This window comes from Notolabrus celidotus, chromosome 3 (assembly GCF_009762535.1).
Source record: "Notolabrus celidotus isolate fNotCel1 chromosome 3, fNotCel1.pri, whole genome shotgun sequence".
Taxonomy (NCBI): domain Eukaryota; kingdom Metazoa; phylum Chordata; class Actinopteri; order Labriformes; family Labridae; genus Notolabrus; species Notolabrus celidotus.
In genome coordinates this window covers 18602363-18620203 of record NC_048274.1, presented here as the reverse complement: position 1 = coordinate 18620203, position 17841 = coordinate 18602363, and the positions used below count along the sequence as shown (strand labels likewise).

General features: G+C 42.1%; 1 protein-coding gene across 3 annotated transcripts in view; it reads left to right on the top strand.

Moving 5' to 3' along the window:
- Nucleotides 1-382: 382 nt before the first annotated feature.
- Nucleotides 383-17841, top strand: part of kif13ba (kinesin family member 13Ba) — a 55959-nt gene continuing 38500 nt past the window's right edge. For 2 of the 3 annotated variants that reach the window (XM_034680190.1, XM_034680188.1), the window contains exons 1-3: nucleotides 2617-2724; nucleotides 2944-3260; nucleotides 12481-12574. In XM_034680190.1, coding sequence (XP_034536081.1) covers nucleotides 3191-3260; nucleotides 12481-12574 — 164 coding nt within the window. In that variant the 5' untranslated portion in view covers nucleotides 2617-2724; nucleotides 2944-3190. Of the gene's footprint in view, nucleotides 426-2616; nucleotides 2725-2943; nucleotides 3261-12480; nucleotides 12575-17841 lie in introns of those variants that run through there. The other variant, XM_034680189.1, reaches the window with a different exon arrangement.

Genomic DNA, 17841 nt, shown 5'->3' with positions numbered 1-17841 from the left:
CGGAGGTATTTGCAAAACAAACAGGACTAATACACTTCAAACTCACCAGTTAAAGTATAATGCCAGAGGTACAACTCTGTATTCCCTACACTTAATTCTGTATCTTTACTGCATTTAACTGTACTGCTGTGCCTGGGTAAGGGATGTGCTGTAGCCCACTGCAGTGTTAAAGGGACTGTCTTAAAATGTGTTTTGGGCCGTGTACTTGCGTGAGGTGGAGTACAACGAAACTAAACTGAGCTGATATGGTGTGACTGAGCTGAACTGAGTATGATGAGTATGATGTGATGTAATGAGACTCATTTGAAGAGTATTATGAAGATTTATTTTGAAAAGTAAAGTGGGAAGTACAAAGTTTGTTGTGTGTGGTCTGGCAGTGAACAGCGGAAGTGTCGCGTGACTGACTGGCGTCTTGAACACATCTGGTAACGACCACCTTTCCTCCATATATCCAGATTTAGTGAAAAGTCAGGTGTTTATCTCTTTCCCCTTGTCAGTGTGTTTAAGAATGAGTGGACTTCTGTGTTACCGACTTTCACTGCTTCTTTAAATCGTTATCTTTCTCTTATCGTGAACGGTCCCCGGTTGGGATGTCCCCCTGTAGAAACAGGGTGTAGTAGCCGTAAAGTGAGACCTCCAAAGTTTTTAACTTAAATTAATTAGTGACATTTTTTAAATGTTAAGAATTTTTGTGGTAAAGTTAGACCAAAAACAGAGGAAAATGCAGATAACACGGATCTGTAAGTTGAATGTGGGTTTTGTTTCACATAATACGTTGCTGTTTGTTACGTTATCGTTATGTGAGATTATTTTGTTTTGTAAAAATAAATCAGGTAATCTTTATAACTGCAGAGTTTCAGACTAATATCTTAGTTTGAAATAAGTTTAAACAGAGTTTAATGTCTGAAGGCGTTTTGCTGTCAGTAGACGTTTAGTAGTCATCGGTAAATCCCAACCGTTACCGGTGTTGTGTCGAATAGTGCTTCCTGCCGAGAAGGGCTGCTGAGCAGCTCTGCGCAGGCGTGGAGCCGAAATCCTGGGCGATTGTCACCTCTGAAAGCATTTTTAAGGAGAACAGGTCAGTCTACCGAACAGAGCCGGCCCTAACAGACTTGATTGGTGCCCCTTGTATTATAATCAACTCCAGCAACAATCACATATACACTGAAAGAAAACGGACATACAGCTTTATGTTTTACAGGTTTCCTTCATTTTAAAATAAAAATTACTTCTAAAAGAACATTAATGAAATGGTAATAACACTGATATTTAGCAGGAAATAATTCTATTAAATATATATTATATAAAACCCTCGTCTGCATTTTCTATCAAATTAAGCTAACAGCTACCAAAGTGTAAATAAACATAACAAAACAAAACAAAGACAGTAAATCATGAACACTTATAACCTTCAAAAACTGGTCCGCAAACCAATTTTTAAAAAAAAATCAAAAGTGAATCACTTGATTTTTAATGTATACTGGCATCACTCTGCATTTGACCCCAAATTATATGAAATAAAACAATATTATTTTTCCTGTTGGCTTCAAACTTTCCTCCTCACTCATTTAGGGTGCAAGTGGCGCCCCCGTTTGGAAGGACGCCACCCCTAGCATTTGCCTAGTCTGCCTATGCCTCGGGCCGGCCCTGCTACCGAGATACGACTATCCTGATATTTTAAGTAAGGATTATCAGTAGAGTAGCTAAACGTGTTTCCCTTTTTCACAGTGCAAACGGATTGAGTAGTGGTGACATGCCTATGTCCTGAGAACAGTATTTGATAGGTGATAATAATCTATAAAGACCAGGGGCATGTCCAGAACTTTTTGACCGGGGTGGCCAAACTGAGGCTCTCACATAGGCAGGGGTGGCCAGTGCATTTACAAATAAATAACATTTACCCTTTCTGTCTTCACAACCTACTTTCATTAAAGCATTAAACAGTTGTTATATTCCTTTTGACTTAAAAAAAACAACAATGACAAAGTGGCATAATCTTCTTAGCTTAATTCTTTAAGGACTTACAAAAGATGGTTTTTCAAAGTCACATTTGAGGGCACTAATAAAGAAATCTACTGTTAGCATTTTAACTCATCCCAAATTATAGATTTTAACAGAAACCCCACCTCTGACAAGGCAAACAGCCAATCATAGTTTATGATTTTGGGGTGGCCCCTGGGGTGCCAGTGCCACCCTCGGCCACAGATTAAGACAAGCCTGTCCTAAAATATTGAATTCAAGTTTAATAATAGAATACCAAAACATGCTCGTCTTATTTTCCCCAGTACACATATCAGCTTTGCTCCAACTCATAAACAAATAGGGCAAATTGATAGTTTGTGTTATGGAAGTATTTTTGACAATGCAGCAGAACTTGACATAACACCAGTTTCTTTAGTTTGGTTTAGCTAACGTTTGCAGCGTGGTACAATAAAAGCAACTTAAAGTATCTATGTAATAGTCACAATAATGTACATTTGGCTAATCATAAAACATGCCCCACAATGACTATCATCTTGTGGTTTTGGAGAGTCAGTGGGTGCTTTTAATTTGTAGCTGTGTCATTAGGCGGAAATGAGGACGTTGCTCGCTGCATTTAGCTTGACTCAGGAGAACAGAGGATCCAGTCGGGAGACGGTAGATCATCGCCTGGCGGCTCTTTGTGGATCTAACTCGGTTTAACCTGTTAGTTAACGGTGTCACTTCTAGGATGAATCCACTAAGGTATGTCGTTCGTGTATTGCTTCTTGTGTGGAGGTGTTATGTGGCAAAATGTCAGGAAAATGACACAAACTCGGTCCTTTCCTGCCGCTGCCCCCAGTTTGCCAGACAAATTAGCTGGCTAGCCCCTTTTTTCACTTGCAGATAGCATATGTTTGCTCAGTCACATTCACCAGCTGCTGTACTATCCGACTTAATTTACATTTCTGCTTTCCCTTCCAGCTTCCACACCTCAGTGGATTTAAATTTCCCTGGACTATGAGCAGGAGGGAGAGATAAGCAGCGGCTGGCTTCCTGCAGGATTTCGCCCTGGCTTTTTGTTTTCCCTTGGACATGCCTGGTCTATGGAGCTAGCTGGCCGACGGTCCAGCTAGTGCTACATTTCCAAGCTTTTGGATGATTGTTTAGCTGAAGAGCTGATTTGTTTTGGATCAGCGCGACCTCCTCTCTTCCTGTGCAAGGAGTCAGCATGGGGGAGCCCAGCTTGGATGACGCCAACGTCAAGGTGGCTGTTCGTGTACGGCCCATGAACAGGAGAGGTGAGAGGGCATGGGTCAGATCTGGATTGTTATAACAACACCTATTGTCTGGTTTAAGTGTCCACAAAGACTGCATAATCTACATGTGTGATGCAATGTTAAAATAATGTTTCCATAATCATGCTTTTACTAAAGGCTGGATTATGGATGTGAACACGTTAAAATCAGGTTGTTGGCAGTATGTGATACAGGGACTACCTCAGGTTTACTATGGCCCAATTCCAATTCCCTCCTTAAACCCTGAGCACTAAACCCTCAGAGACTTAACCAATGTCAGGCATGGAGTGCACAAGTGTGTGAGTCCATGTCCTTCACAGACTTCCAGTGAGGAATGGTACACACTATTGTCACATCCAGTGTTGCCAACTCCTCAGTTAGGAATGTAGCTATTGGCTGTCCTAAAAGTCGCTAGAAGTCACTAAATGATGTCATTATTTAATTTGCATAATTGGAAATGTAATGGATGCTGCAGGAGAGACATGTAATGTTGAGGGAAAGACAAAAAGAGGTTAAAAACAACCTAAATATGTTTAGAACTACACTTGGGAGCCTACAACAAATCAAAGTCGAACATTACATTTTTTAACTATAACATTTTCAATATGTTTATTGTATACAATCTACATTAACTATCTAAATGGACCAAAAAGAGACAGTAGGTGGGATCAGCCAGCGGTGTCTTTGTACATGCGTGATACATTTGCAGTCTAGATGCTGAGGGATGAACGCCTCCTGCTCTGAATGCAGCCTAGGAGGGACTCACAGCAGCATCCCCTGCTCGTTGAGAAGAGTAAGAACGATACATGATTTCACATCAGTCTCCATCAACACCAGAAAAAGTCGCTAGATTTGTCGCTAGTCGCTTTTTAAAAAAAGAGTTGCTAGAGGGGTCTGAAAACTCGCTAAATATAGCGACAAAGTCGCTAAGTTGGCAACACTGGTCACATCACACATAACCTGTTGATGAGCATCACAATTGAATATAGGGGTTGGACAAAATATTCATACAGCAGTGCATCAGTACGGTACAGATATCGTATCTCTGGCCCCAAACATTGGTATTCTATTTAGAAACCGTATGCTGCCTTAAACAGATTTCCCTTCCATCTATTCACCCCAGTAGTTCTTCATAACACCTTGCGGTGGCACCTTTTAGGAGGCATTTTTTATTCTTCAGTTATACCAATATTGTGAAGTCTGAAATTGTCCTACAGTTATTACAGGGCCACTGCATTATGATATTATTATTGCAAGCCATTTACAGGTATTGTATTGTGAGTTATTCTGCAATTCCCATCCCTGCAACAGAGTAAGAAAAAAGCTTCACTTCTGGGACGTCTTAATGAATGTGACATTGCATTGTACATAGCAAACCAAGAGTCATGGAAGACATCTATTTTGGATCCCTTCCAGATTTTTGAGATAACGTGAATTACAGATTATACACTTATTTTGGGTGTTCTTCCCTCTAATGTCCACAGTTGCTTTGTTTAAATGTAATGAGAGGCTGAATTCACATTGACAATGTTGCATTGAACCGGAGACCGGAGACCACAGGACAGTCTGCAGATATATGGGCTCACAGAAAGAGTGCAGTTTCCTGTTTAATAGTCAGCATCAGAACCCTCATGAACTTGATGACCTGACATGCACTTAGTGGGATCAAAATTCACAAGTCACTTTGTGTGGTGATGGGGATTGGGCCTAAAATAAACAGCAGGTCACACTATCACTAGAGAACGGCTTCACCAAAGACTCCCTGTTTAATATCCTGGGAACTGGGTGCCAGTGAGAAATCAACACCCATTAGTGAAATGAGCTTCTGCAGATTAAAGCTAGGGTTGGTAGTCTCGGTAAACCAGCATGAATTTGAATGTGAGAAGTTTTTCATTCATTCAAACATTGATTGTTGCTTTGTTGGTTGGCGTGATCACGGCCGACAGTGACCGGTTATTAAAACTCAACGTGTTCACGAATCGGCTCGTCATCACTACAGCGTCCAGACGGACGCTACAATAAATACATTTTTTCTGTAGGACTTACTGAACGTCATTAATTATTCTGCTTGTTGGTGAGAGCTTTTTAGACTCTGATCCAGACTATAGTCCTGAGCAAAGCACCTCATCAGGTCAGAGGGGACAGGCCCGAGGACGAGCGAGAGGGGCAGTAAATAGAGTCAGGGGAAGTAGAGGCAGGAGACGGGGACTCAGAGGCAGGAGACGGGGACTCGGAGGAGTGCACGCCGGGGAAATGTACGCGCAGGAGGAGGGCAGAACGGCTGGACGGGATTTGATTGGTTTAAAATTTGGGGAGCCAAAAAACGGTGATTGGTTAGTGTTTTCCCAGGTTTACTCCGGCTGTGGATAGCAGTTTTTTTCACTCTTTTTTAGGAACACATCATGTAATGATTGCCATCAGGACATAAAGATTATTTTAACCAGTATAACAAAAAGTGTATCTAAATCTGATTACCAACCCCAGCTTTAAAGGAAGGCTGGTCTGGATGGCACATGTTTGTACAGCGCTGCCATAGGGCTTCCCTCATGGCTGCCTGCCATCCAGCTAGATTTAAAGCTGAACTGCTGCTGTGTGAGATCCACTGTTAGAAAGGCTAAACACTGTCTCCTTCACAGGCTGATACAGATGCCAATAGCTTCTTGACTTCAGCTGCCACTTGCTGTAAGGAAGGAGTATGTCAGTCCCGACCAGTAAAGCCTTTGACAGCAGTATGTTAGAAAACCTCCTTTCAGAGCCATCAGTGTTTAAAAGACCCATGCACTACAGATGAAGTTGTACAGTGATGTATTTATAGTGTGACAGTCTTCCTTGGCTGCAGCTTGTCTGCATAATGTTACATCCACCTCTCTAATTTTAACTAAAGGAGGCTAACAATGGCATAGTGTTAGAAAAATGTGCGTGCAAACACTCTGGTCAATTATATTGCAGATTTTCAGTGCCACATGCAGGGAGGCGTAGATGACATTTCCTGGTCGATTGCCAAGTGGTGTTTTTGCCGTGAGAGGCCATGTGTCCCATGAAAGGAGGAGGAGGAGGAGGAGGAGGAAAGCTGCTGAGGCAGAGCGGTTGACCGACAAGTGGCAGAATCAATCACGTGTATTACTTTCTCTCTCACTCCACTCTGAGCTGGAGAAGTCGGTCACAAGACCAAGGCGGTGGATTTCTGCACTGTTCCCATAGGCAGGCAGGGATTTACAGTATCATGGACTAATGTACTGACACTCAGCTGCCAGGCGGACAGTTTCAGTGATATTTCTAAAAGGTCAGACATTTATCACAGATCCATAAGAGTTATGTTTATGGTTAGTGGTCCTGTTCAGTTCCAGACAGGCCAATGGCCACTTCCTGCTGTGAGGGTGAAGTTAGGAGATGCTTCTCGGTCATGAATCTGAACACATGCCATGGTTGCTATGCCTCTGCCCTCTTTTCTGTGTCTGCCTTTTACTCAAAAACCTCTTAATATAGGAAACACCAATTTTTCTGCCATATATTCTCAGAAATATTCAAGATTCAATCACCAGAAAGACACTTTCAGACGTAGATGGGAACCTGCATCGAAGTCCATAGTCCTGTCATGTACAGGAATTGTGCAATTTTTTATCTTTTATGTTAAACAAACTGTGATTTAAAGCCTGTAATAAACATCAAGCAGTAAACAGACATGAACAGAAGTAATGCAGAGCATGTAGCAGTGTCCGCAGGTGAGATACCCTGAGTTGGACCGTATAAATGTGTCTTTTTCCAGTTATGACATGTAGGTTACGCTGATGCTAAGATTTCAGGAGCATGCTTTGGATCTGTATATAACACATCAGAAAGTATTTACTTGGGTTTTCAACACATGATCCCCGGCTGTTTACAGTCAGCTCTATGGGTTGTAAACAAAACAAGGCTTTGCGATGTAAACAAACAAAACTACAATAGGTTGTCTTCAAGGGTTCAGTTGGTGAGAGAACCCCAGCTCCTGATTTGATTATAGAGATCCAAATTTTCAAACATTTCATGTTATTTTGAGTCTAAATCACGACACCTCATGTTATGCAATTTTCTTAAGTTGAGCATATTCTAAAAGCTGCATGTTTCACTCCACTATTGCACGTTTTATAACTTTATAACAAGTCTTATTCAGACCATATTGCAACAGATGCCTGTGTTTGTTACAGTCCCTCAGCAAGAAAAGGCATCCGTGAACTGAAATAAGATGGCAAACTAATGGCGTACTAAGAGCAGTTAGAGAGGTTTTTGAATCACACGTGCCACGTTTCCACCCCAAAAGACCAGAGCAGCTTTGAGCACACACATCATTTTACAATCACATTAAAATGTCATCTTATGATTGGTGTCCGTGCTCTTTCCAGCACCTCTTCATTTGCAGTGCAGACCTCAAAACATCCACACCTTTTGTGCTGCCCGGTTCAGGCTCCTCCCGTGTCCTGGTGTCAGAAAGTTTCTTTGGGACTCTGCTGCTAGGCAGTGGCTCAGGGAGGGACTCTGAACACTAAAATGACACTGAAGTAATGAGCTGGCTTCCTAAGCCTGCGGTCACTCTCTCTGTGTATCCCAGGTTGAGGAGGAGAGGTGGTGTAGCTGCCTAGCAGGACAAAGGCAGGAAGGGAGTGAGGCTGAATGAATATTTGCTAAAGTTGCGTAATGCTCCATGTTCCCATGGCTGTGGCCTTCGAAGAACACAGCAACCCCAGGCGTAGCAACAGCAACACCACGGCCAATCAGCTTCCCGGCTTATGTGAGCCCCGTGGTGCCAAACCTCCGCACCGGTAGACCAGAGGAGGACCGGAGACAGGGCCAGTGGAAAGAGAGAGCTGGAGAAGTAGAAAACAATGGGAACATTTATCCATGCAACTACGCTGCATCAAACTTTCCCTTCAGGAAGTACAGTTGGAACATGGGCACATGGGTAATGTAGGCTGGCAGGCAGGCAGGCAGCAGGAAAAGATGAGTAGCCAGACTCAACCACTCTATGTCTGTGTCACTTCCCCCGTTTAACTTTGCCTTTTCTTTAGCTCTCACTGTCTTTTTGTTGCTCAGTGTCTGTGGGCTCACCCTGCTTCTTTTTGCTTTGTGAGGGCCTTGACAGCAGCAGAATTGCAGTGTAATTCAGGTCCTCTGACCTTTGACCCCAAGTTTCCCTGGCTCTTCCTCTGTGTTCCTGCTAGGACCAGCAGAGTTGAGGGTTTTGTTTATGGTTTTTTAAACGAACAGTTGAGCCTCAAATCCTTATTTTTCTTGTTTGCACCAACACAGCTAGACTCTCCTCACACGTAGACCTGCTGAGGTTGGGATTCCCTTTTGTTTCTGAGGATGTGAAAGATCTTAGTCATGTTAAATTCATTAATTATAACTGTTTTAGTCTTTGAATATAGATACAGTTTGCATCAGTTTGGTTTTCAGAGGGCCAGGCTGAGCCAAAGTTAGCAGGAGCTTGGCTTGGATCCAAGCGGCAACCTCAGGTATCAAAATATGAAGCCCATACGGAAGTGTTATAAACTGCAATTTATCGAGAAACCGCTTGAGACTGGCTGCAGAAAGACCGGAAACCACATAGACATGAATGGAAAAAAGACAATCTTTACAGCAGAAATAAACATGTTTACAGCCTGGTTCAAAAAACGACTTGGCTCTACGTAGCTAATTTCTCTATCGGCACACACTGTACGGGGGGTGAATTTATTTCTAACAGTTCACGGTTCAGAAGATATTAAGATTACGAGTTTGACTCCCGCACAGGAACACATAGCTGTTGGCTAGGAGGCTCAAACTCTGCCTCTTTACGTCACACTCTGCCTGGTTGAGTTCTGCATTTCCAATATGGCTGCCGCTGTCGGTTGGCTTCAAAACAGCACTCAGGAACAGATGGGTGACGTCACAGATACTACTTCCATTATATATGATTATAACTGATAACTCTAATGCATTTTAGTTCGCTGTATTTTTTATTTGTCTAACAGAATTATCTGTGTCACACAAGCAAGAAACAAAGCTACCGTGTGCTGAGGGAGGTACTGTCATAAACCTCAGAAGCCAGGTGCTCTTGAAGAATAACGCAAAAAAAGGGAGGAAGCCACGGGGCTGTCTTCAGGCACACCAGCTTGAGTAGAGGAATAGGTGAAACGCCTTTAATTCACACAGGGCATAATGTATTAAAACTAGTATGCATAAACGGAAATCGGTTGACCACATCCTTGTCAACCTGATGAAGACCCAGTGAGGGTCGAAACCGGTTGGCATTTCCTTTTTTTTTGTATACTACTTGTAATACATGAAGCTCTGTATGAATTAAAGGCTTTTTAACCTATTTCTCGACTCCAGCCGATGTGCCCGAAGACAGCCCCCGTGGCTTCCCCCTTTTTTCGACCAGAGTTATCTGTGTACTTGATGCTTTCGTCAAATCAGGATACTCGTCAAACTGGAAGCATTATACATTGTGTTCCATGAGAAATATTGGTGTTGCTGAATTTAGAATAAATGTATAGGAAAAAACAAACATATATATATGCACATTTGAAGATCAAATTTTGCACCTGTTAATCATGAGATAGAAAATGTCCAATAATAGGGATCTGTGCAGCCTACAAGAGCTGGGGATCCTGTCTAAGCAACATTCACACATCTTCTTTTTCAACTTTCTCATTTTCAAAATGGGAACATGCAAGTGGCTTCTGTCCTCTGTGTTTTGCCCGTGCATTGCAGGCAGATACAGCGGTAATTTGCATGTGTGCTCGCTGCGCACCAGCCAAATGGTCAGGCATGGCCATGTGTGTTTTTTTTTTTTTAACTTAATGCAAGGTTTATTCAAAGTAGCTCCAGTCCTTATGTACCAAAATGAACCCTTGTGAGTGAGGCGAGGTATATCACGAAGAAATGTCACATGCTTCACTGACGACTTGTTCATCATACTGTACGTGCTCCTCCCTGCTACAGACATTTCATAAACAGGTCCAAAAAATGCAACTGGAGGATTGATATCCCCAAATGACTCTGCACTTCTGCTTTAGTTCTTGAAGAAGAAAGGAATTGAAACCACAGCATTTTCTTCCTGTGCTGACACATATGCTGAAGTTAATAATCCCTGCATGCTGTTACATGCTGGCTGTACAAAAAAGAAAACCATTATTGACAGTCATCTGTAGCGTAATTGTGTATTTCAAACCCAGCAGTGTAAGTGTGAACACTGGGCTGGAGTTTGACGGTTAATTGGGTGAAAAGAAGCCCAGTAAATCCTGGGCAGCAGAGATTCAGCTCTGGAAAAGTACTGATTCAGTCTGAAGGGGAATGTTTGTTTACATGTGATGCTTGAAGCAGGCCTTAGAGGTGAAGGACAATATTTATTACCAGTAGATGATTCACATTTAAAGGAGTATTACCCAAGCCCTGACCTCTGACCTCCCTGTAGCAGTGGGGAGGAAGAGAAGAGGATATCCTTGCTAGAAGCAACACATGGGGGGCAAAAAAGCAGAGTCCTACCCTTATCTTATCAACCATGATAGATCATGATGTTTAATGATTGAGTGTTGTTGCCTGCTTTTATTAAGATGTTCCCTTAATGTAGATACAATGATGTGTTCCTTTTGTGTTACTTATACAGTAAGTATAAGTGTTATAGCATTTAAATGAATTGCTGCAATCAGCCATTAAAATGTGAAGCATTTCTGTTACCGTGGCACAAGCCTCCCCCTCCAGTGAAAGACTGGTATTGTGCTTCCGACAATTTAGTCACGCCTGTAACTAATCTATTGTAAAATGCTTTTTTTCTTTTTTTTTCTTTTTTTTTTAAATGCACAACCACCTCTGCCAAAACTGGATGCCCAGGACATGCTGGCAGCCCCTAGCCTGCGCTTAGACAACCATCAGTGGGTCTCACTGGCAAGACAGATGAATGGAGAAACTTAGCAGCCTCACGAGTTTCCAGTGCGGTTCATGTTGTTATTTTCCAAAACTGTCACAGCGGGGCATCTATTAGCAGCCTCTTTGACTGACCCAGCTACGAAAGCAAACATGTAGCACTTTACAGTCATCGGTTTACTATGTTCATAAGAGAGATCACACACTTATTGTAAGACTTTTCCGTGTTTGTCTTAATGCATTCCTTTTATTTTGAGGAGAAGTAGCAGCAGCTTTTCTTCCTTTTTTGAAAGTTTTCTTGATGAAATAGTTCTGTAGTTGGTAACATTCTGTGCTGAAGTGTGCATCTGTCAACATTGGACAAGCATTACAACCACTCCTTATGCTGAATGGAAATGGCCAGTTGGTGTTGGGGAGGCCACGTGTTGCACCATGACAAACAGGCCAGCGTCGGTATGGGAGGATCTCATCCGTGTGCGTGTGTGTAAGAGAGAGGGAGACAGAGAGAGAGAGGGAGACTGTTTGTCTAAAGAAATTCTGCTTTATTGATTTATACTTACTCCAAGGTAAAAGGGCATTTTCAGAGTAGATGTTCACATAACTGTTTAAACTTGATGTTCCACTGGAAATGATATCACTGTCTGTCTCTTAATGGGGTCAAGATAGTTGTAAGTTTGTGCAGTATCCTTAGCACCATGCAGAGTGTAGGAAAAAGATGCATGCTGTTCTTAACCATTGGGATGGTCACAAGTCAACATTGTGAAATCTTTCCTAGTCTGCCCTTTTATTTTGTAAAATAGGGATTAAAGGGATATTTCAGTTTTTTTGAAGTGGGGTCGTAGGAGTTACATTGCACTAGTGCTCGGCGTGTATCCGTGCTCATGCAGCGGAAGAACACTGATCTGCGAGGTGCGTCCAAAAATAGTACCAAAACAAGGGGGTTTCTGGCAAACTGAATAGCTCCATTTTTTTCTACTGGTGCATGCATTTGTACTGTGATGAGTGCCTGGACCATATTTTCTCAACTTTAGCGAAACTGCTCAAAATAGGTGTCCCCGTCGAGGAGAATTGTAGCCTAGCTTGCCTGCCAGTCATCTAGGAATTTTCTCATTAAAGGGGAAGAGCTCACTGGCACACCGGATCAGGAGGTGCACTAGCGTAATGCAACTCATACGACCCCACTTCAAAAAAACTGAAATAACCCTTTTAAAAGACGTCAGGAACGAACGACTGACCTTATGTAACAATAGTAACAATCAAAGACAACAGTAGAAACACAGACATGTTGAGATGTGCAGTTTTGGTGCTTTCTCTGTAACACTGTGTGCTCTCTGATCCACAGAAAAGGAATTAAACACTAAATGTGTTGTGGAGATGGCGAAGAACCAGACGATCCTCCATCCTGGTGGAGCTAACCTGGGCAAAGGAGATTCCAGGTATGTTTGTCTGTTGCCTCCATACCTTCTGTTGCCATGACAAGGATTCACACTGTTCAACACACACTGTTCATGTGAAACCCTTATATTCCTGTTCAAGCAATTTCTTTCAAGACCTGACTCCATGTGTGAGTTAGTACTCATTCAAATCCCCAACATTGCCCATCCTACACATGTGATACATAAGTTATCTCCTGCATTCTTTGCAGTAAATCATCCGTATATCTGCTTTGAAATCTAGAAAAGCACACCCTTCATACTCTGCTTGTTGGAGAAACATCATGTGTTAGGGTTCTTTAAGTGTTAAAAATATGCTGCAATAATTGTACATCAAAAGCAAACTGTTAGCAGTAGCTTGTGTTGGCTAACACAGCACATCATGAACTATGATGATCATGAACGTAGCTTATTATATGTTGTATTCAGCCTCAACAGCAGTTGTTCACAGACACTTTGCTGTTACACAGAAGCCATCTTTTTATTCTCCTGACTGCTCTAACTGTATTTTGGTGTTTCGAAAGTCTTTCAGTATCCTCTCCCTGATTGCTGCTTTAACCCTCCTGTTACCCTCAAATGTACCAACATCTTTTAACCCTTGGGTCAATTTGACCCCAGCAACTTAAACTCCAGAAACAGTTTGTTACCCAGGTTTATGTGTCAAGTACTTTATGTTCTTTGTTGACTACCTAAATAGCTCTTTAAATAAAATATTTTTTAAGCATAAACACAATTTAAAGCATTTAGAAGGACTTTATTTGTAAAACAGAACATCAAACTGCTGTGAGTTTGTCATGCTCTCGTCGGCCCTGCCTTGTTTCTATGTTATCAAAACGTATGACACAGGACACATCATTGAATGTCTTTAGAGACATGGTGGCTGGAAATATTATATCTCAATCTAAAGGTTGGCGGTTCGATCCCAGCGCCTGCAGTCACATGTGACCTTGGTTATAGTGACCTCAATATCATCCAAAACAACCTAAACAAATGTGTGTAAATGTTGATATGTCTATGTTCTATACAGCTAAAACAGCCTGGGGGTCAAATTTACCCAAAGGAACACTGATGTGTACAACTTTTTTTCAGGAAATTGGAACATATCAACACTTTAATTTGACGTTTCCCCCATTGTCAACATTAAATTAGGAAAAGTCGTGAAATATGAAGCCAAAAAAAGATGTTGGTCATTAATTTAGAGACGTTAAACATTGAATGGGGTCCAACGACCCCGAGGATAATAGGAGGGTTTTAAAAAGCTTTCCCCAGATTTGTTGGGAATGTTGCTTCATCATCCTGATAATGTTTTTGGCAAGAAGCTGACATTCAGCTGTTGGGCCTCATGGAGACAGGTGTATTTCGACTTTTATCACTTGTTATCTGTGTCCATACTCGTGCTTTTTCTTTACTTTCATCATAGTAGCCAGCTGTTATTGTTGAATAGCCCTGAGCTGTGCCTCCATTCCTATGTTTCTCAATCCCAGCGCTGTAGGAGACATTAGGACGAGTTACTCTTGGTTGCAATGAGCAGACCAGAGTGTGTGTGTGTGTGTGTGTGTGTGTGTGTGTGTGTGTGGTGTGTGTGTGTGTGGTGTGAGTGTGAGTGTGGTGTGTGTGTGTGACAGCATGTAATCTGGTCGGTGTCTAACTGAAGGAATTTTTGTATGAGGGATCCGACCAAGCAGGCTTTTGCAAATCTAAAATTTGAAGGAAGAACTGTGAAGTAAATCACGTCAAATTAAAGATAAAAGCTGAAACAGTTTGTCTTCTATTAATTTAAGTAATCATGTGTAATCATCAAGCAGGCCGTGCTTGAAATCCGATCCGCCATCTTGGAGGAAGCCAGCTGTGTCGGAAGAAAGATCTCCTTGTGACTGGTGGAGCTGACTGCAGATCAGAAGTAGTGAACAACGCTGGCCTCTGACTGAGGTGCAGCAGACAACAGAGGCAGCGTGTTGTGTCTGTGTCTGTGTCTGTGTGTGTGTGTGTGTGTGTGTGTGTGTGTGTGTGTGTGTGTGGTGTGTGTGTGTGGTGTGTGTGGTGTGTGGTGTGTGTGTGTGTGTGTGTGTGTGTGTGTCTGTGTGTGTGTGTGTGTGTGTGTGTGTGTGTGTCTGTGTGTGATTGTGTCTGTGTGTGTCTGTGTGTGTGTGTGTCTGTGTCTGGAAGAAGAGCACTAGAGAAAGAGACAGAGGCAGACAGAGACAATTTAACATGAAAAAGACAGACTCCGCTCCGCTCCTCTCTTCCTTCACTCCGTCAGGTCGTAACTCCCCACCGGCTGGCTTCCTCCCTTTTTCTCAGCTCTTCCGTTTCCTTGGCAACACAGGGGGAGGTTAACTCCGGGTCGCTGCCAGTGACCGTGAAGCCCCTTCCTTGAGTGAGGAGTCATTATAAGAGGGGAAAAACCCTTATTTTCCTTGAGCATCTGTCGCCCATAAACTTTCTCTGCTGACTTTGATGGAGCAGCAAACAAGAGCGGAGCTGTAGTTTCTCTCTCTGCCTCTCAGTGACAAAAGAGTGAGGAAGCAGCAGGAGGGTGGGCTGACTGACTGCTGCCCTCAGCGTGCAGATGCTGTTTTATTTTTGTTTTGTGTCTTTTCCTTATTAACATACTGTTAACATAAGAATTATCTTTAACTCAGCATACACTGCGGTGTTAATAGATCATAGAGACTAAAGCGGGTAACAGGGAAGTATGCAGTGATTCCAGGATGTGTTTCGAAGATGTTCCATGCTTAAAACTGGGGCAACTTCTCTGCAGTGAATGCAAAAAAAAGAGATTGCAGCTTATTGGCTGAATCCAACCTCTGTCTGGGCATCTACTGCGCATCTGTGAAAACTCAACTACAAACACTGCAGAAGAGGTGAACTGCATTTAACAATTACCATTTATTTTGGTCATGCTCAAGTAAGCAAAAGGTCTGAACAGACTTTTTAAGGAAGGATGTGAAAAAGTATTCATTTTCCTCTTAGCTCCAAGGCAGCAGTCTGTGTGTCGGAACAACTGACCCAAATAGAACAACACACAGTATAATAGATATAACCTAATACTATAATCCAAGACCATGATTTACAGTGTATGTGTGTCTGAGCTCTGTCAGTAGTTGCTAAAGCCATTTCAAGCAATGTAATGCAGGAGCAATAGCAGTACAGGCTGAACACTTTGCAACCACACAGTAAGATGAATGCATCATTTTGTTCTGCTTGGAAATCTGATGTTTGCACACAGATGACGAGGAAAGGTATTATATTAAGATGTCAAGTAAAGGTTATGTTGCTGAAAGTCATTTGATGGTATCCTCTAGTGTCTTAAATACACTAGGTTTCTTGTGTATTCATTAGATATCATATACCTTCAAAGATTATATCCTTCAGTTCCTGAGTAAGCTCTGATACACTAACCTGAGCACAAGCCTGTAAATGATATGCACTGTTGTGATAAATCGGCACACTTTGCAGTTTTGACATAATTACAGAACGGCTCAGCAGCTGCTGTTTTAAAGATGGAAAAAACAGTGTTATACAGAACCCAGCATGAAAGGCAGGGTATGGGCTCTTTTGACAGTGACAGATTTATAGGTCAGTAAGGAAAAAGCTTTGGCACAAGTAAGGTAATGTGGAGGAAGGCTGGTGTGAGTCACTAACTAATAGTAGACCCTTGCTCGTTGCAGTGTGACGAGGTTTTGAATGTCTGCTCTGGGTGTTTCTGCAGGGGTTGTTTCCGAAGCAAAGGATTAGTCTTGTTGAAATATAAAGGCAAGGATTTTCTCCCTCTGTCAGACAGCCAGGAACAACTTTCTAGCCTTGTGATGGTAGAGGTGGGGTATTGGCAAAGGACCACTCATTATGATCCGCATTGCAATACTTTAAACCACTCAACATAACTTACTTAAGATTTTAAAATGGAGACAAGAAGAAAAACTTTCTGTGCATCAGAGTCAAAACGATTTACTTTAAATTGCCCTTACTTGTTCGAGCATAAGATTTGTCACAACACCAGAATTTGAGACATTGGTAGGATATGAGTTAGTAGAGGGAGATGTTTTCTTCTGATATGCAATAACGGCACCAAGAAACAGAAACTGGAATTTTATGCGGTTTACGATAGTATCATGGTTGATTACGGTCGGGTCAAAGATAGCAAGGCATAGACTTAGACTGTTAGTTAACAGCTCTCTTAATACTGTTTGAAGAGTCTAAGGAAACATGTACAAGTCTTCAGATGGAGATGACGTTTTTAACTTTTGATTTAACCTTCAACTAGCGAAAGGTCAAATTCAATACATCAAAGTATGTCATCAGCAGCACATGACACCTCTGTTTCTAAATCAGCTACAGGTCAAAGTCACCTCCTTGGTCTACTCGCTTGTCAGGGTGCATTCCTTTTCATTGGTCACAAGCACCTGTTTGCTTTTGAGAAACACGCATACAGGACTAAAAGGTTAGATTAAAGATGTAAAGTATATATAAAGCAGCAACAAAAATGCGAGTCATGAGCACCCAAACCTGGGAAGCTTCTTACTTTTTAGTAGCAGGTAGCAGGACAGACACCAGGGTGACATCGCCATCTCTCTTCTGTTGATCTGCAAAACATGCAAATGTAACTTGAGTACATTATCTCAATGAGATGCCAAAGGGACTCATCATGGTGTGGTTTTGCTGATGAGTGGAATGTGTGTTTCAGGTTTGTGCTGAGCTGCAGTAGTTCTTAAGTTTATAAAAACTTGGAACAATTAGATATTAACAAATCGTCCCTGAATTTCACCTCTCTGTTTACAGGAGGGGCCGCTCACCTCTCTAAGCTTCACGTCTGAGTGAACGCTGCCCTCTCTCTCTCTCTGCTCACTGCATGCTTTTGGAGCCAGTCTACTCTGCTGAACAGCAGCATCTACAGGAGTAGGGGGCTTGTGATTAGTGGATATTGAATGGATTAAAATTCTCCCTCAAATTCCTGTAAACGGTTCCCTACAGCTGGGAAGAACAACTGTCAGGTGTTAGGCCTTACTCCCAGCAAGTACAGTAAGTGCTTTCAGTCAAACTGAGTTCCTGCTAGATTATGACTCTGGCTTGGTGCCCTACAGATTATACATTACTGCCAATATGTGCTGTTTTTTTTTAGTGTAGGACATGCAATAGCCATTTCTGTCAAGTGGATTCTTTCCAGACTAAGAAAAATATGTTATTATAGTGACCAGATTTTGATGGATTATGATCTTTGGCAAATTAGTGATGTGATGCAATGCACAGGGGTCAGCAGAAATAGTACAAAA